We start from the raw sequence: 12,300 nt of genomic DNA, 5'->3' as shown, positions 1-12,300 counted from the left end.
AGGGGCAGCACTGCATGCCATGTGCCAACAATACTTTTGTGCATGCCAACTTGAATACATGTGCCTGAGGCTCACCACCCCAGTCTATAATATTAATCAATAAGAGATTTTAGACAAGGGAAAATTACTTTAATTCAAGCACAACCATGTTCGATTTTGTTTTTAAAAAAAAGTCAGTGAAAAGCCTCAGAATTCAGGGAACTTGATTTAATCTCAACCAGATACAAAGTATTTTTCTAAATAGAAATTAAATACTGAGAATGCATTTGCAGAAAGCAGCTTGACATAAGAACTTAACTAATCTCTCAAAATTGCATTTGCCTGCTGCAAAATTAGGGTTGCTCGCTCACCTCTTTCTTCATTTCTGGAGGACAGTTAGGCGTTGCTCTGGACAAGAAAGAGGGAAAATAGGTGTGTAGTGTAGATTCTGGTTTGGCTCCAAATGCCAATACTTTCAGCTTTGGATAAAGTTGGCGCAACTGATCCTGCAAACTAAAAAAAGTTGGAAAGTGGTAGCAGATTATCAAACAATTACAATATTACTTCCCTGCTCACAAGCTGTTACACCACATAGGCCATGCACTTAAATGTTACACAAAGATAGGGGCTGTGGACAATTCTGATTTGATGGAGAATGGACGCGAAAGCACAAAGGAACATCTGGAGAAATTTCTGAAACGCCCGTTCGCTGCTGTCATTACTGTGTGGTCAGGAACCTTTCGGAGGGTAGGCCTCAAAATCCCCGGCCTTGCTTGCTTTTGGCGACTGAGAAGGAGGTCGAATCGTTCGCTCAGTACTCGATGTCAGAGAGCTGATCAGAGCTCAAAGTTTTCCGATGACTCAGAGTCAGGTTGTGGTCAGCATGGCCACAAGAAGAAATCTTAATTTCTTCCTTCTCCTGTCTGCATGAGGTATGGGACATTTGAGAGACTTTGACCTTTACTGTGCTCATGGACTTCTTCATCAAGTTATGGTATTGTTGTTGCACTGTTTGTAACTATATGTTATAATTACGTGGTTTTGTCAGTTTTTTCATTCTTGATCTGTCCTGTGTTTTGTGATATCACAACGGAGGAAATAATGTATCATTTTTTAATGCATGCATTACTAAATGACAATAAAAGAGGACTACGTGTCTTCATAAAAAGATGCTCTGAAACAACACACCTTCTGAATAATATTTCTAACTCAGTGCTTTGATAGATATAAATCAGCTGAGAATACACTGCATTTATTTTGCAAAGCAAAAAAGATTACTTTAACATTCTAATGCTGCAGTAAGGTATGTAATTTTTAGCTGTCTTTAAAAATGGTGCTGATGCATTTGTGACATTGCAAAGAACAGGGTTTGGGAAAGTAAAGTTCTCACATTTACCAATAATACCAGTAGTTAGTTTACTTTAAAATTCTGAAATCTTCCCATGTAATGTAATGGCATTAAGCATAAACGTAGCTAGTCAAAGTACTTCACATGATATTTTCCCCCAGCCTAAGAAATAGCCACATACTAAAGCAAGTCAAAAGCAGTTTGATACATAGATGTTAAACTGAAAACTGCAGACTCCAGGATAAGATTAAAGATGGTGTGATCAAATACCATTCAGTATATTATTGAAGCTGAGCTGAATGTGTACCTATGAAAACAGATCAGTTTGGCTGTCATATTTGTATCACATCATTTGAGAATCAGGCTGAATAAGTATTCAGTTTTACTCTCAGTACTAATTTCATCTGTGCACTTGTGTTGTTTGGGAAGAAATCTAATGAAACACAATCTCAAAATCAACTTCAAACACAGAACATTCCCAGAAGCCATCAGCTTTCAGACACTAGCACTGGATTCAAATTTCTAACTTACTTAGATGAAAGTGAGTTGTTTGGCATGTATGCGAAGTCCAGCAGTGGGAAAAAATCTTTTGGTCCAATTGTTCCAAATCCTTTGGACAAGTTAGAATGCATCCTAAAGCGCAATTACAGAGAGAAGATCAAAAGTTTAATCTGCAGCACAAGTGGGATAAATAATCAGGTAAACACCTGTCAAGTTCTCATTAATATCCCGTTTTTCTAAATGACACTTTTCATTCTTAATTGTGATCGAGCAATGAAATGTGGGCTAGTTAAGACCACAACAGCAACTCAAATGCTCAACTAAAACAACAGTCCTTTGTCTTAAGAATAAGAGCAAGTGCATATTCAACAGCAACTCACTGCATTGGCACACATGCTAGTAAAAACACAAAAAAAGATTGTCAAAAGATAATCTGCTTAATCTAAGGATATACAACGTACTCCAACAGCATCAAATTGGGGAACCAACTGCATACAAGTTGCCCACTAGAGATATTGCAAAAAGAGCCACTGCCTACAAGTGTAAGATTTTTTAAAAAATCATCTACATTACAATCAGAGTAGCCTTGATTTCTAAAACAATTTATGCTGGAGATTTAAAAAGCAGCAATTTAAGACAAAGTAAAGAAAAACACTGCAGATGCTAGAAATCTAAGCCGAATCTGCAGATTGGGCAAACTGAAGGATCGTCAACCCAGAATATTAACAGTTACACACACCTCAGATGCTGCCTGACTTGACAACTTTCCAGCTTTGTTTACTATTACTACTTAAGGTGTACTGTCTTATCTGCCTTATTAATTCCATCTGTCTTTGCCCATTTTTAGTGCATTCTGTATACTATTGCAGTCTAATTTATATTTCCAGGTTTGGATTGCATCTGAATCAGAATTCAGCAAGTTACCCAATAGGCTACTGTTTTCACCTGCTCACAGACACCACACCAAAACACGAGTCATGCCTGCAAATAAACATGACTTTTAGAATTAAGGCAAATCATCACTGACATCGGGCAAGCCATTTTAGAATGAAAATGTAAACACTTAAATCTTAATCTGAAAAGCAAACAAAGCTAGTTTTGTTAAGAAAGAAGCTCCACCAAAATTCTTGTTTAAAAACAAAACATGGCAGCTTAAAAAATTAGCTGCTGAGGTGCTTCACCACCACAGATGTGGGATGATTACTACGTGCTTATATATGAAAAATGCTATATTAGGGGAATAAAAACAAAGTATTTATTGAGTCTTCCTAATATTCAACTTAAGGGCAACACAGCCAACCCTATTAAGGTCTATAGTCTCCACTAAAGTTGATGAAACCCTTTATCCCCCCCCCCCCCCCGTTCAATAGTCTGTTTTGAGGCAGCCTTAATTCTGGTAGGACTGCCTTCAGGTATTTGACAATTCTCATTTCTCCAAAGTAAGCAAACCAGCTATATTCTAAACTAAACTCATGCAGAGGCTAAAAGCTTTCGTCAATTTAATTCTCATAAACTTACACAAAGGGACCTTGTATTGAGAGAACCCAACAAAAACAGCAGGACAGGGTAGATATGTTTTACATTTGAGAACTTAAAAAGTCACATGCTGAATCCTAAATTTATTCATCGGTTAGAAAGAGAAGCAACTCAAGTCTTTTGTCATTTAACTATATGGTTATATACACATGTATAATGTATATAGAAATGAGACATTTCTTTGAACCAGGGTGCAAAGCACAGTAGTACACATAACACACAATAACTTTTAAATGCAGGAATAAAATCTATAGACGAATCACACACAAAAGTACATTATATTAAATATTGTAAGGTACGGAACAGATTAACCAGTGACACTTTGAATATGATGCGGAAGGGAGTTCGGAAGCCTAATGGTCTGGGGGAAGAAACCTTCTCATTCGAACTGTTAATTGTGTTCATGCATCGTAGTCTCCTGCCCGATAATAAAAAGTCAAAGATGATGCTGGATGGATGGCTGGGATCCTTAATAATGCTAAGAGCCCTGTGTATGCAGTGCTCCTGATAATTTTTCCCGATGGAGGGTAGGAAGACCCCTATGATCTTCTCAGCAGTTCTCAGTCCTTTGTAGGGAATTCTGGTCCAGTGCTCAACCGCTCCCACACCAGATGGAGATGCAACATGTCAAGACGCTCTCAACAGTGCTCCTGTAAAACACAGTTAGGATGTGGGCAGGGGGAGGGGGGCGGTGGGAATGAGCCTTGCTTGTGTCAATCTTCTTAGGATGTGGAGGCACTGCTGTGCCTTCTTGTTAAGGGAGGTGATATTAAGGGGACCAGGTGAGGTCATCCGTGATGTGAAATGCCAGGAACTCCAGGCACTTAACTCTCTCTTTGGAGAAGCCATGTATTCGCAGAGGGGGGTGGCTCATCTGCACTTTCCTGAAGTTCACAATTTTCTTTTGTCTTCTCCATGTTCAGGCTTCGGTTGTTCTTCTCAAACCAGTCCACCAGCCACTTCACTTCCTCTACATACTCTGTCTCGTCATTGTTCTCAATAAGGCAAACTTGATGACACCGTTTGAGCTGGACCCAGCAACACAGTCATACTTCAGCAGTATGAATAACAGTGCCACCCACACAGACTGACTGTGACCTTACAGTTCCAAAGTCCAGTATCCAATTGCAGAGGGAAGTGTTCAGACCCAGCGAGGACAGTTTCCCCATCAGTTTCTGTGGTATGATGTTTATTCTTTACTCTACTGAATACATCTTGGACTCAAGACATACAATGACATTGTAATGTATTTTCAAAACTTAGCACTTGATATTTATGTATACTCACATTAGCAGTCTGTCCAAATAGCAGATTGCAAAAGCAGACAGTGCTTTGATGCCCAATACAGGAAGCATAATGTTAAGCCATACTAGAGTGGAAGAACAGAGTAGTTTTCAGATCAAACTATGTTGCAAAAGAAAGAATCGCCTGCACTAAATTTGCTTTAGATCTAATATATTTTGTTGTTATTACTTGAAAGAGACTGGACAAATGGGGGACAAATTTAGACAAAGATAATCAGTTTATTTAATGGGGTTTCAAATAAGAATTCCCAAAAAGTTGAAAATCAAAATATCAGAAACTCGAAATAAGATGTGTATAAAATATAGAAAATCAGAGTTGACTAGCATAAATGCCCAATTGTGCTGCAGACAGTTTCCAATTTTCTTTCCCCATTATTCTTGATAGCTTGGAGTCAATGGCCTGTCATTAGCAACACAAAAAGCATAAATGTGTTACTGAAACATGAACCCATTTGATCTCACTGTACAAGGGAACCTTAACTGATGAGAGATATTGTGGCTTGGGTTAAGAAAAAGGAAGAAGCATTCATTGGATTTAGGTCAGGGATGAGTGAATTCCTTGATGACGATGAAAAGATTAAGAATGTATTTAAAAGAGAAATGAGGAGGGCAAAGAGAGAGTATGAAAATTATCGGGCAGGTAATAGTAAGGAAAATCCCAAGAAGTTCTGTAGCTATATTAAAAGGGTGAGGGAGTAGGTCCCCTCAGAAATCAGTAAGGCTGCCCGCCTATGCCTCGAGCCCCAGGAGATGGGTGGAATTTTTTAAACAAACACTGCTCCTCGGTATTTACTGAAGAGAAAAATCACTATTGCTCAAGAAATAAAGGAAACAAGTGGAGATGGTTTAGAGATCATTTATATTACAAGACAGGACATATTTGCAGCCTTACAGTGCAGTAAAATAAGTAAATCTACAGAGCCAAAATTGAGTGCATTCTCAGACTTTGTGGGAAGCTGAAGAATTGTAGAGACACCTACAGTATGTTAGACACTGATGAAGTTCTCAAAGCCTGGAGGGTGGCTAATGTTGGTCCATTGCTTAAGAGTAACAAGGACAAACTGGGGAACTACAAGCTAGTCAGCCTGAGATCAGTAGTGGGGACATTACTGGAGGGAGTCCTCAGAGTCAGGGTGTAACGACATTTTAGACCACAAAATATAGGAGCAGGATAATGCCACTTGGCCCATCGAGTCTGCTCCACCATGCCAATTATACACACATACATACATACAGCTGCCCGGGGCAACAAATTCCACAGACTCACCACCCTCTAGCTAAAGAAATTTCTCCTCACCTCCATTCCAAAAGGACATTCCTCTGTTTTGAGGCTGTGACCTCTGGTCTTGGACACCATAGGAAGCATCCTCTCCACAGCCACTCTATCAAGGCCTTTCACCATTCAATAGCTTTCAATTTTGATAGACAAGAGTGATTAAGCAGTCAGCGTGACTTTATGTGAAAAGTCATGCTTGGTGTACCTTCTAAAGTTCTTTGAGGAGGTAACCAAAAATTTAGACTTGATTAGGCAGTGGAAGTTGTCTATTTGGACCCAAACAAGGCCTTCAAGGTCTCACATGACAGGCTGATCTCCCAGGTGATGTCCCATGGAATCCAGGGAGAGCTAGTTCAGCAGATTCAAACTGGACACAGAGGTCGGAAGCAGTAAGTGGTGGCTGAAAGTTGTTTAGAGCTAGAACCAGAAGGCCTAAGTTATAGGGAGAGGTTTGCCAGGCTGTCGTTATTCCTAAGAAAATCAGAGAATGAGGGGACACCTTAGAAAAATGTTTAAAATTATGAGAGCAAATGATAAGATGGATGGCAACAGTCCAGAATTAGGGGGCATATTTAGGTGAGAGGGGAAAAGATTTAAAAGTATGAGGGGCAACTTTTTCCATGCTGGGGATTGTGAGCATATGGAATGAGCTACCAGAGGACGTGGTTGAGGCAGGTACAATAGTAGCTATTCTAGTGCTTAACTGATACATGGAGGGGTAACGCTTGAGTAGGGGTTCATAATCTTTTTTATGCCATGAACTATTAAGCATGGACCCAGGTTGGGAACCCCTGTCTTAGAGGGATACAAACTAAACACAGGAAACTGGGATCAGCTGGGTGGGGACTGTGGTCAGCATAGACTTGTTGGGCCTTTACTGGTGCTGTATGACTCCAGAAATATTCCTTTTCATCTACCCATCGTTTCCGTTACCTTCTCTGCTGCTGAAAATTAATTCTATCCCTAGCTCCTCTCCCTGTACTGAATGGTTTTGGGCTTGAAACATTTTTTTTTTTTTTTTTTTTACAAATGCTGCCAGATCTGCTGAGTGTTTCCAGTATTCTGAGTTCCTATCAACATTAAAATAAACAGCAAAGCTTATAAACCAAGATCCAGATAGAACAAATTAATAGTATTAAGCCAAAATATTAAGCCAATCTTTTCCATTTTTACACTTCAGGTTAATTATGATTCCTTACCTTTCAATCCTTCAGCCAAATCTGTTCCTGCTTGCCCTAGAGCCCACATGATGGTAAGGCATTTAGCTGGTTTATTATATTGGGATCTCAGCATTTCTAGGTACTGAAAATTTTAAAATTCACTATTTTATATTTGCAATATAAATTAGAAGTTAGAGCACCGAGCTTTATAATTAAAACAAAATTGAATCTCTAACTATTTGCCTTAAAACTTGATGTTAATAACAAAATAATAAACATCACAACCTTATTACCCAAGGCCCCAAAGGTATTCACAATAGAAATCATGGAGTAAATGTTAAAAAGTATCACCCAACCTCCCAATGTTAAAGTGCTATGAAGCAAAGCAAATTGAAACTTATTATACAAATTATTCCAAATGGCCACAAATCTATTACCATTTATTAACCAATTTTATAATACCCCAGAAATACTGCTCCCTAATTTTCCCCATTCATGCTATAAACAGCAGTGGATGTTCTGCAAGTGTATGCAGATCTTGAACTGGAACTTGTATTTACAATTCAACGGGTCAATTCCAGAAGATCTGCATATACTTTATAAACAATCACTTCCTATAATACTAATGCAATTTCATACTTTTCAAATCTTATGCAAATTTATTTAAAACTTGTCATTTATAATACATTAACCAAAATATGCCAGGAGGAAACAAAAAGCCCTTTATGTTATTTTGAAGCGAAAAGAAATGTCAGATGAGCCCGGGGGGGGGGGGGGGGCCCCCACGGATGCAGAGAGAGATAGGATGGAGAAGTAAAAAGTCAGGATTTATTCCACCATATCAAAACTAATGATCTAATGCTCAGATCATTGCTGAAATGAAACCCACCAACCAGCTCTTCAGAATTCTGAATCATCCAGGATTTCTCAAACAATTTCCATTATAACAGTCAAACATCAAATAGAATGATAATGTTTTTTTAAAAAAAGACAGTGGGCAGATTAACCCAGATCTTCAACAATCAAATATGATAAAGATGGTGCAATCAATAAGGATTGGAGGAAAGAGTGAGGAAACAGCAAGATGTTGTGTACTGAAAGTCAGTCAGTGTACTTTATAGCATGTATAACTGAAGTTCCAGATATGCAATCGAGACAAAATGTAAAGCTGACACATGAAAAAGTAATATTTGAACTAATTTGTGTGCATTCAGGACATGTGGTCCAAAAATTGGCCAAAATATGTTTACATCCAATGGGAAAGTGAGGCGGAGTACCCTGAACAACAATTGAGGAATCAAAAAAAAGGAACCCTTTGGAGATGGCAGATATCAGCCAACAACGTGTCCTTAAAAGCATGGCTTTTCACCCACAAGGCAAGGTATTTAATAGGGTAAGTAGCAACTTTAGTTTAACCAGTGCAAGACAACACATGTTGTACTCAGTCTCTTCCCATTTTTCCTCATTGAAGTCTATCTTAAACCTGTATTCCCTATGTTTATTAATGCTTTAACTAGTGGTTGTAATAATAGATACATTTTGTTTAGATTTGCAATAAGACAAAACAAATTTGCTTACCTTTCCTAAATTTGTTGTTGCAATTTTAGGTTTGTCTGCCAGAATAGCCTGAATACAAATTCTGTAGCCATGCAGAGATTCACCTGAAAGCAGCAAATTTATCTTCATTAAGTATTGGCTTTTTCATTTGAACGTGTATTACAAGGATGCTAGTCAGTTATGTCCATTAAACAATATATCACTGACCATCCATACCTACTCCATTCTATTTCTTACCAGTTCAGAATCATGTAAAATGACACTATCCTCTCAACCTGAATTCTGACCCAAGACCACAAACTCCACGATGTGATTAAATTAAACAACTCTACAAACTACAAGTTATATCATACATGGAACAGAATGTTTTCAGCCTGAAAATTTTCACTTAGTAATGCTTAGCCAAACATGCACTTGATAAAATCATGCCCTTACACAAGACTTGGGCATCATCTACAGCCAGGCTGAAAAGTTACTTCCATCAGACCAATTTTCAGCCATCCAGTTCTCTAACAACCATAAACTTTCAAGGAGGTCACTTCTAAACAGGGCAAGATCTTCATAGCAAAAGGTAGGACCCTGGACAGCATTATAAAACAGAGGAACCTTGGAGTACAAGTACATGGTTTCTTGAAAGAGATCACGGGTAGACAGGGTGATGAAGGGGGATTATTGTCCTTCGGCCTTCATCAGTCAGGGCAGTGAGTACAGAAGTTGGGATATTATGCTTCATTTGTACGAGACAATAGTGAGATCAAGTTTTGGTTACCCTGAAATATGAAAGATGCCATTAAGCTAGAAAGAATGCAGAAAAGATCTACAACAATTTTGCCAGGACTTGGGGAACAAGGTTTTAGAGAGAACCTGGGCAGGATGGACTTAACTCCATGAAGTGTAGGAAACTGAAGGGTGATCTTAGGTGAGAAAGATCTTGAGGGGCATAGGGTGAATGTAGTCTTTCCCTAGGTTTGGGGAATAAACTGGTGGTCATTAGGTTTCCTTAAGTTTGTTATCAGCTGGGGGGGGGGGTTGGATAAAAACCCACAATCTATTGAATGTTCCCACTGGCATGCATTTCAAATAGCTTCTGACAACCAAGCCCAGCTCCTGGCCTTCACATGTGGCTTAGCTACTAAACCTGACAGAACCATTTCTACTGACTGGAGAAGAGACAAACACACCTTAAAACCAGTCATTTTAGGCAGGTGAGACTCGTCAGCCACGAGTTGCAGCTCATCTAGAAGGAAAACTCTGATCTCAAACCTTGCAGCAAGCCCTAAGCTGGAGTCCCTACTTTGAGTTCAACATTGACTAGCAACTACTGTGACACCACTGGTGCCAAACTGTATCTGTCTCTGCCGTATAGGTCCTTTGAAATTGCGTGTGTGTGTGGGGGGGAGCCTGTTATATGGGCAACAGCATTCTCTCCATATTGTACTACACTGGCTTGCATATTCACAGTCAACCCTGACCAACAGAGGACCCTCATCATGAGAAGGGAAAATTTAAGAACCTGAGGGGTAACAATATTCACCATATTTTCATGGATTGGAAAGGTTCAGAAAGAAAACAGGCTAAACATAAGCAAATGGCACTTGCTTATATGAGCAACATGGTCAGATTGGACAAGTTGAGCTAAATGGCCTGTTTCTGTGCTACGAGAGAAACCCGAGTTCCTGCAAACATTGGGGATCCTCCTGGCACTTGAATCTCTTGAACAAAGATTCAGGGTGATCTAATCTTCATTTCCTTGTGAGTGAAGCTCTAATATTTCTACAGTAATTCAAATATGGACTCCTTACACAATCCTTCATCCACTAACCTTAATCAGTCTCAGCTACTGTCAGCACTACTTAAGGCATCATTGAAATACGCATGTATTAAGCTTTCTTAGCAAGGCCGTCAACATCTGTACCCAGCACCACTCAGATTTAAACACCTGCCAACGTCTTACACCATAATTAGCATATAAATCTTCTTTTCTCTACTACAATTCTGTGATCCTCTACTGGAATCAAATACATTTTACTACATTTATTATAGTAGATCAAGGCAACAGTTACAGAATCAACTGTTGACCATATCAACAATATAAGCAAACTAGAGCATGAAGGCAAAAGTGAGGAGAAGCATTTCCTTGAAGTATGTAGAACATGCAAAGTATCAATTTAGTAAAGAAGTAATTGAAATACTTCTATATTCAACTATAAAATTAGCACCATTTTAATGAGCAAAGAAGGGATCATATCCAAAGTTTAAAAATTAATAGCCTTAAAGCTTAAATCATTACAAGTTTCAGGACCAAAAGCATCAAGACCGATAAAAAGAAACATAACTCAAATTAAGGTCGTGTGATGGCTAAGTCTACAATGTGTAACGTAATTTTGCACAAAGACTTGATGAACAGGAGGCTACGTACGAAACATTTATGAAACACTGATTTTGAACTAAATTCATAAAGGTTCAGGTTGGACCATTGCTTTTGACCCAAGATGACACCACTTACTACAAAATGTAAAATTCCTGAAATGGGTCTCAGCAACTACTTACCAGCAGCCTTGTCTTGTTCACGCAGCATTGTGTAAATACAGTGATCAAAAAAATGCTCCAAGCTGTCAGATGCTTTCCCCAGCAGTAATTTGATAATGTTCCTCAGCTCCTTACTTGTAAGGCAATATGGATAATCTGCAAAGTATTTAACAAAAAGGCAGCTGAAGTTAAAAACAGGTGTTCTTGCAACTACAAGACCAAACATCACGAAGCACCATCAAAACTGAAAAGATACGCTATTACACAGTAATTGTGACACTGCCATCAGTAAATCCATACACCTCTACACACTGCACCATTTTTAATCATCTCTACTGTAATCACGGAATCTCATTTCAATGGATGCTACAAGACAAGATTTGGGGTTTTCTAAATGACAAACAAGGTCATTTACTATTCTGCAACCTCTGACCCTAAAGTACAATTGTCTACTGTTATTTCTTCAGATGAAGATTTCAAAATAAGTAATTCAGTTTTAAAATAGTATTTAAGAGTCATACTTACCATGTCTATTACTCTACCATTATTTAATGCTCCTACAAGGGAAGCAAATCAGACTGCGGAAACTAAAGGGGTATCTCACTGCTGTCCATCGCAGGCAAGATTTTTGCCTGCATTCTCCTGAACAGACTTGTCACTGTCTCGGAAAGGAGCCTTCCAGAGGTGCAGTGTGGCTTTCGGCCAGAACAGAGTACAGTAGACAGGATATTTGGCGTGAGTTAACTCCAGGAGAAGTGCATCAAGCAGAACAAGCTGCTCTGTCTTCATTCACCTGACAAAGGCATTTGACACTGTAAACAGGGAGGCTCTCCAGATCATCCTGAGATGTTACGGATGCCCGAGGAAATTCGTGAAGATGATTCAGCTGCTCCACAATGGAATGACAGGACAGGTCCTTTGCAGTGGTGATACGTCAGCTGCATTTGCCATTTCCAATGGGGTGAAGCAGGGCTGTGTACTAGTCCCAGTCCTGTTCAATCTGTTCTTCACGTATGTTGTCACGTGCTGTCCAAGGTCTGAGGGAGGGAGTGTACATCAGGTACCAATTGGGCAGCTCTCTCTTTGACCTTCACCGTTTGAACGCACGGA

General features: G+C 39.1%; 1 protein-coding gene and 1 long non-coding RNA gene across 4 annotated transcripts in view; one reads left to right on the top strand and one right to left on the bottom strand.

Moving 5' to 3' along the window:
• The window catches only part of tmem214 (transmembrane protein 214), a 41,904-nt gene that overhangs the window by 15,677 nt on the left and 13,927 nt on the right, over positions 1–12,300 (bottom strand). For both annotated transcript variants that reach the window (XM_063036413.1, XM_063036422.1), the window contains 6 exons: positions 11,212–11,346; positions 8,683–8,765; positions 7,144–7,246; positions 4,652–4,733; positions 1,859–1,960; positions 351–492 (listed from right to left, as the gene is read on the bottom strand). In XM_063036413.1, the coding sequence (XP_062892483.1) occupies positions 351–492; positions 1,859–1,960; positions 4,652–4,733; positions 7,144–7,246; positions 8,683–8,765; positions 11,212–11,346 (647 nt within the window). The remainder of the gene's footprint in view (positions 1–350; positions 493–1,858; positions 1,961–4,651; positions 4,734–7,143; positions 7,247–8,682; positions 8,766–11,211; positions 11,347–12,300) is intronic.
• Positions 1–12,300, top strand: part of LOC134339706 (uncharacterized) — a 48,533-nt gene that overhangs the window by 28,487 nt on the left and 7,746 nt on the right. Inside the window, exons 3-4 of one of the 2 annotated variants that reach the window (XR_010016439.1) lie at positions 4,288–4,544; positions 8,319–8,497. This is a non-coding gene — a long non-coding RNA (uncharacterized LOC134339706). The remainder of the gene's footprint in view (positions 1–4,287; positions 4,545–8,318; positions 8,498–12,300) is intronic. The other variant, XR_010016440.1, reaches the window with a different exon arrangement.

The sequence above is a fragment of the Mobula hypostoma genome, chromosome 2 (genome assembly GCF_963921235.1).
Source record: "Mobula hypostoma chromosome 2, sMobHyp1.1, whole genome shotgun sequence".
Taxonomy (NCBI): Eukaryota; Metazoa; Chordata; class Chondrichthyes; order Myliobatiformes; family Myliobatidae; genus Mobula; species Mobula hypostoma.
Note: the sequence above shows the minus strand (reverse complement) of the source record. Positions and strands in the feature narration are given on the sequence as shown.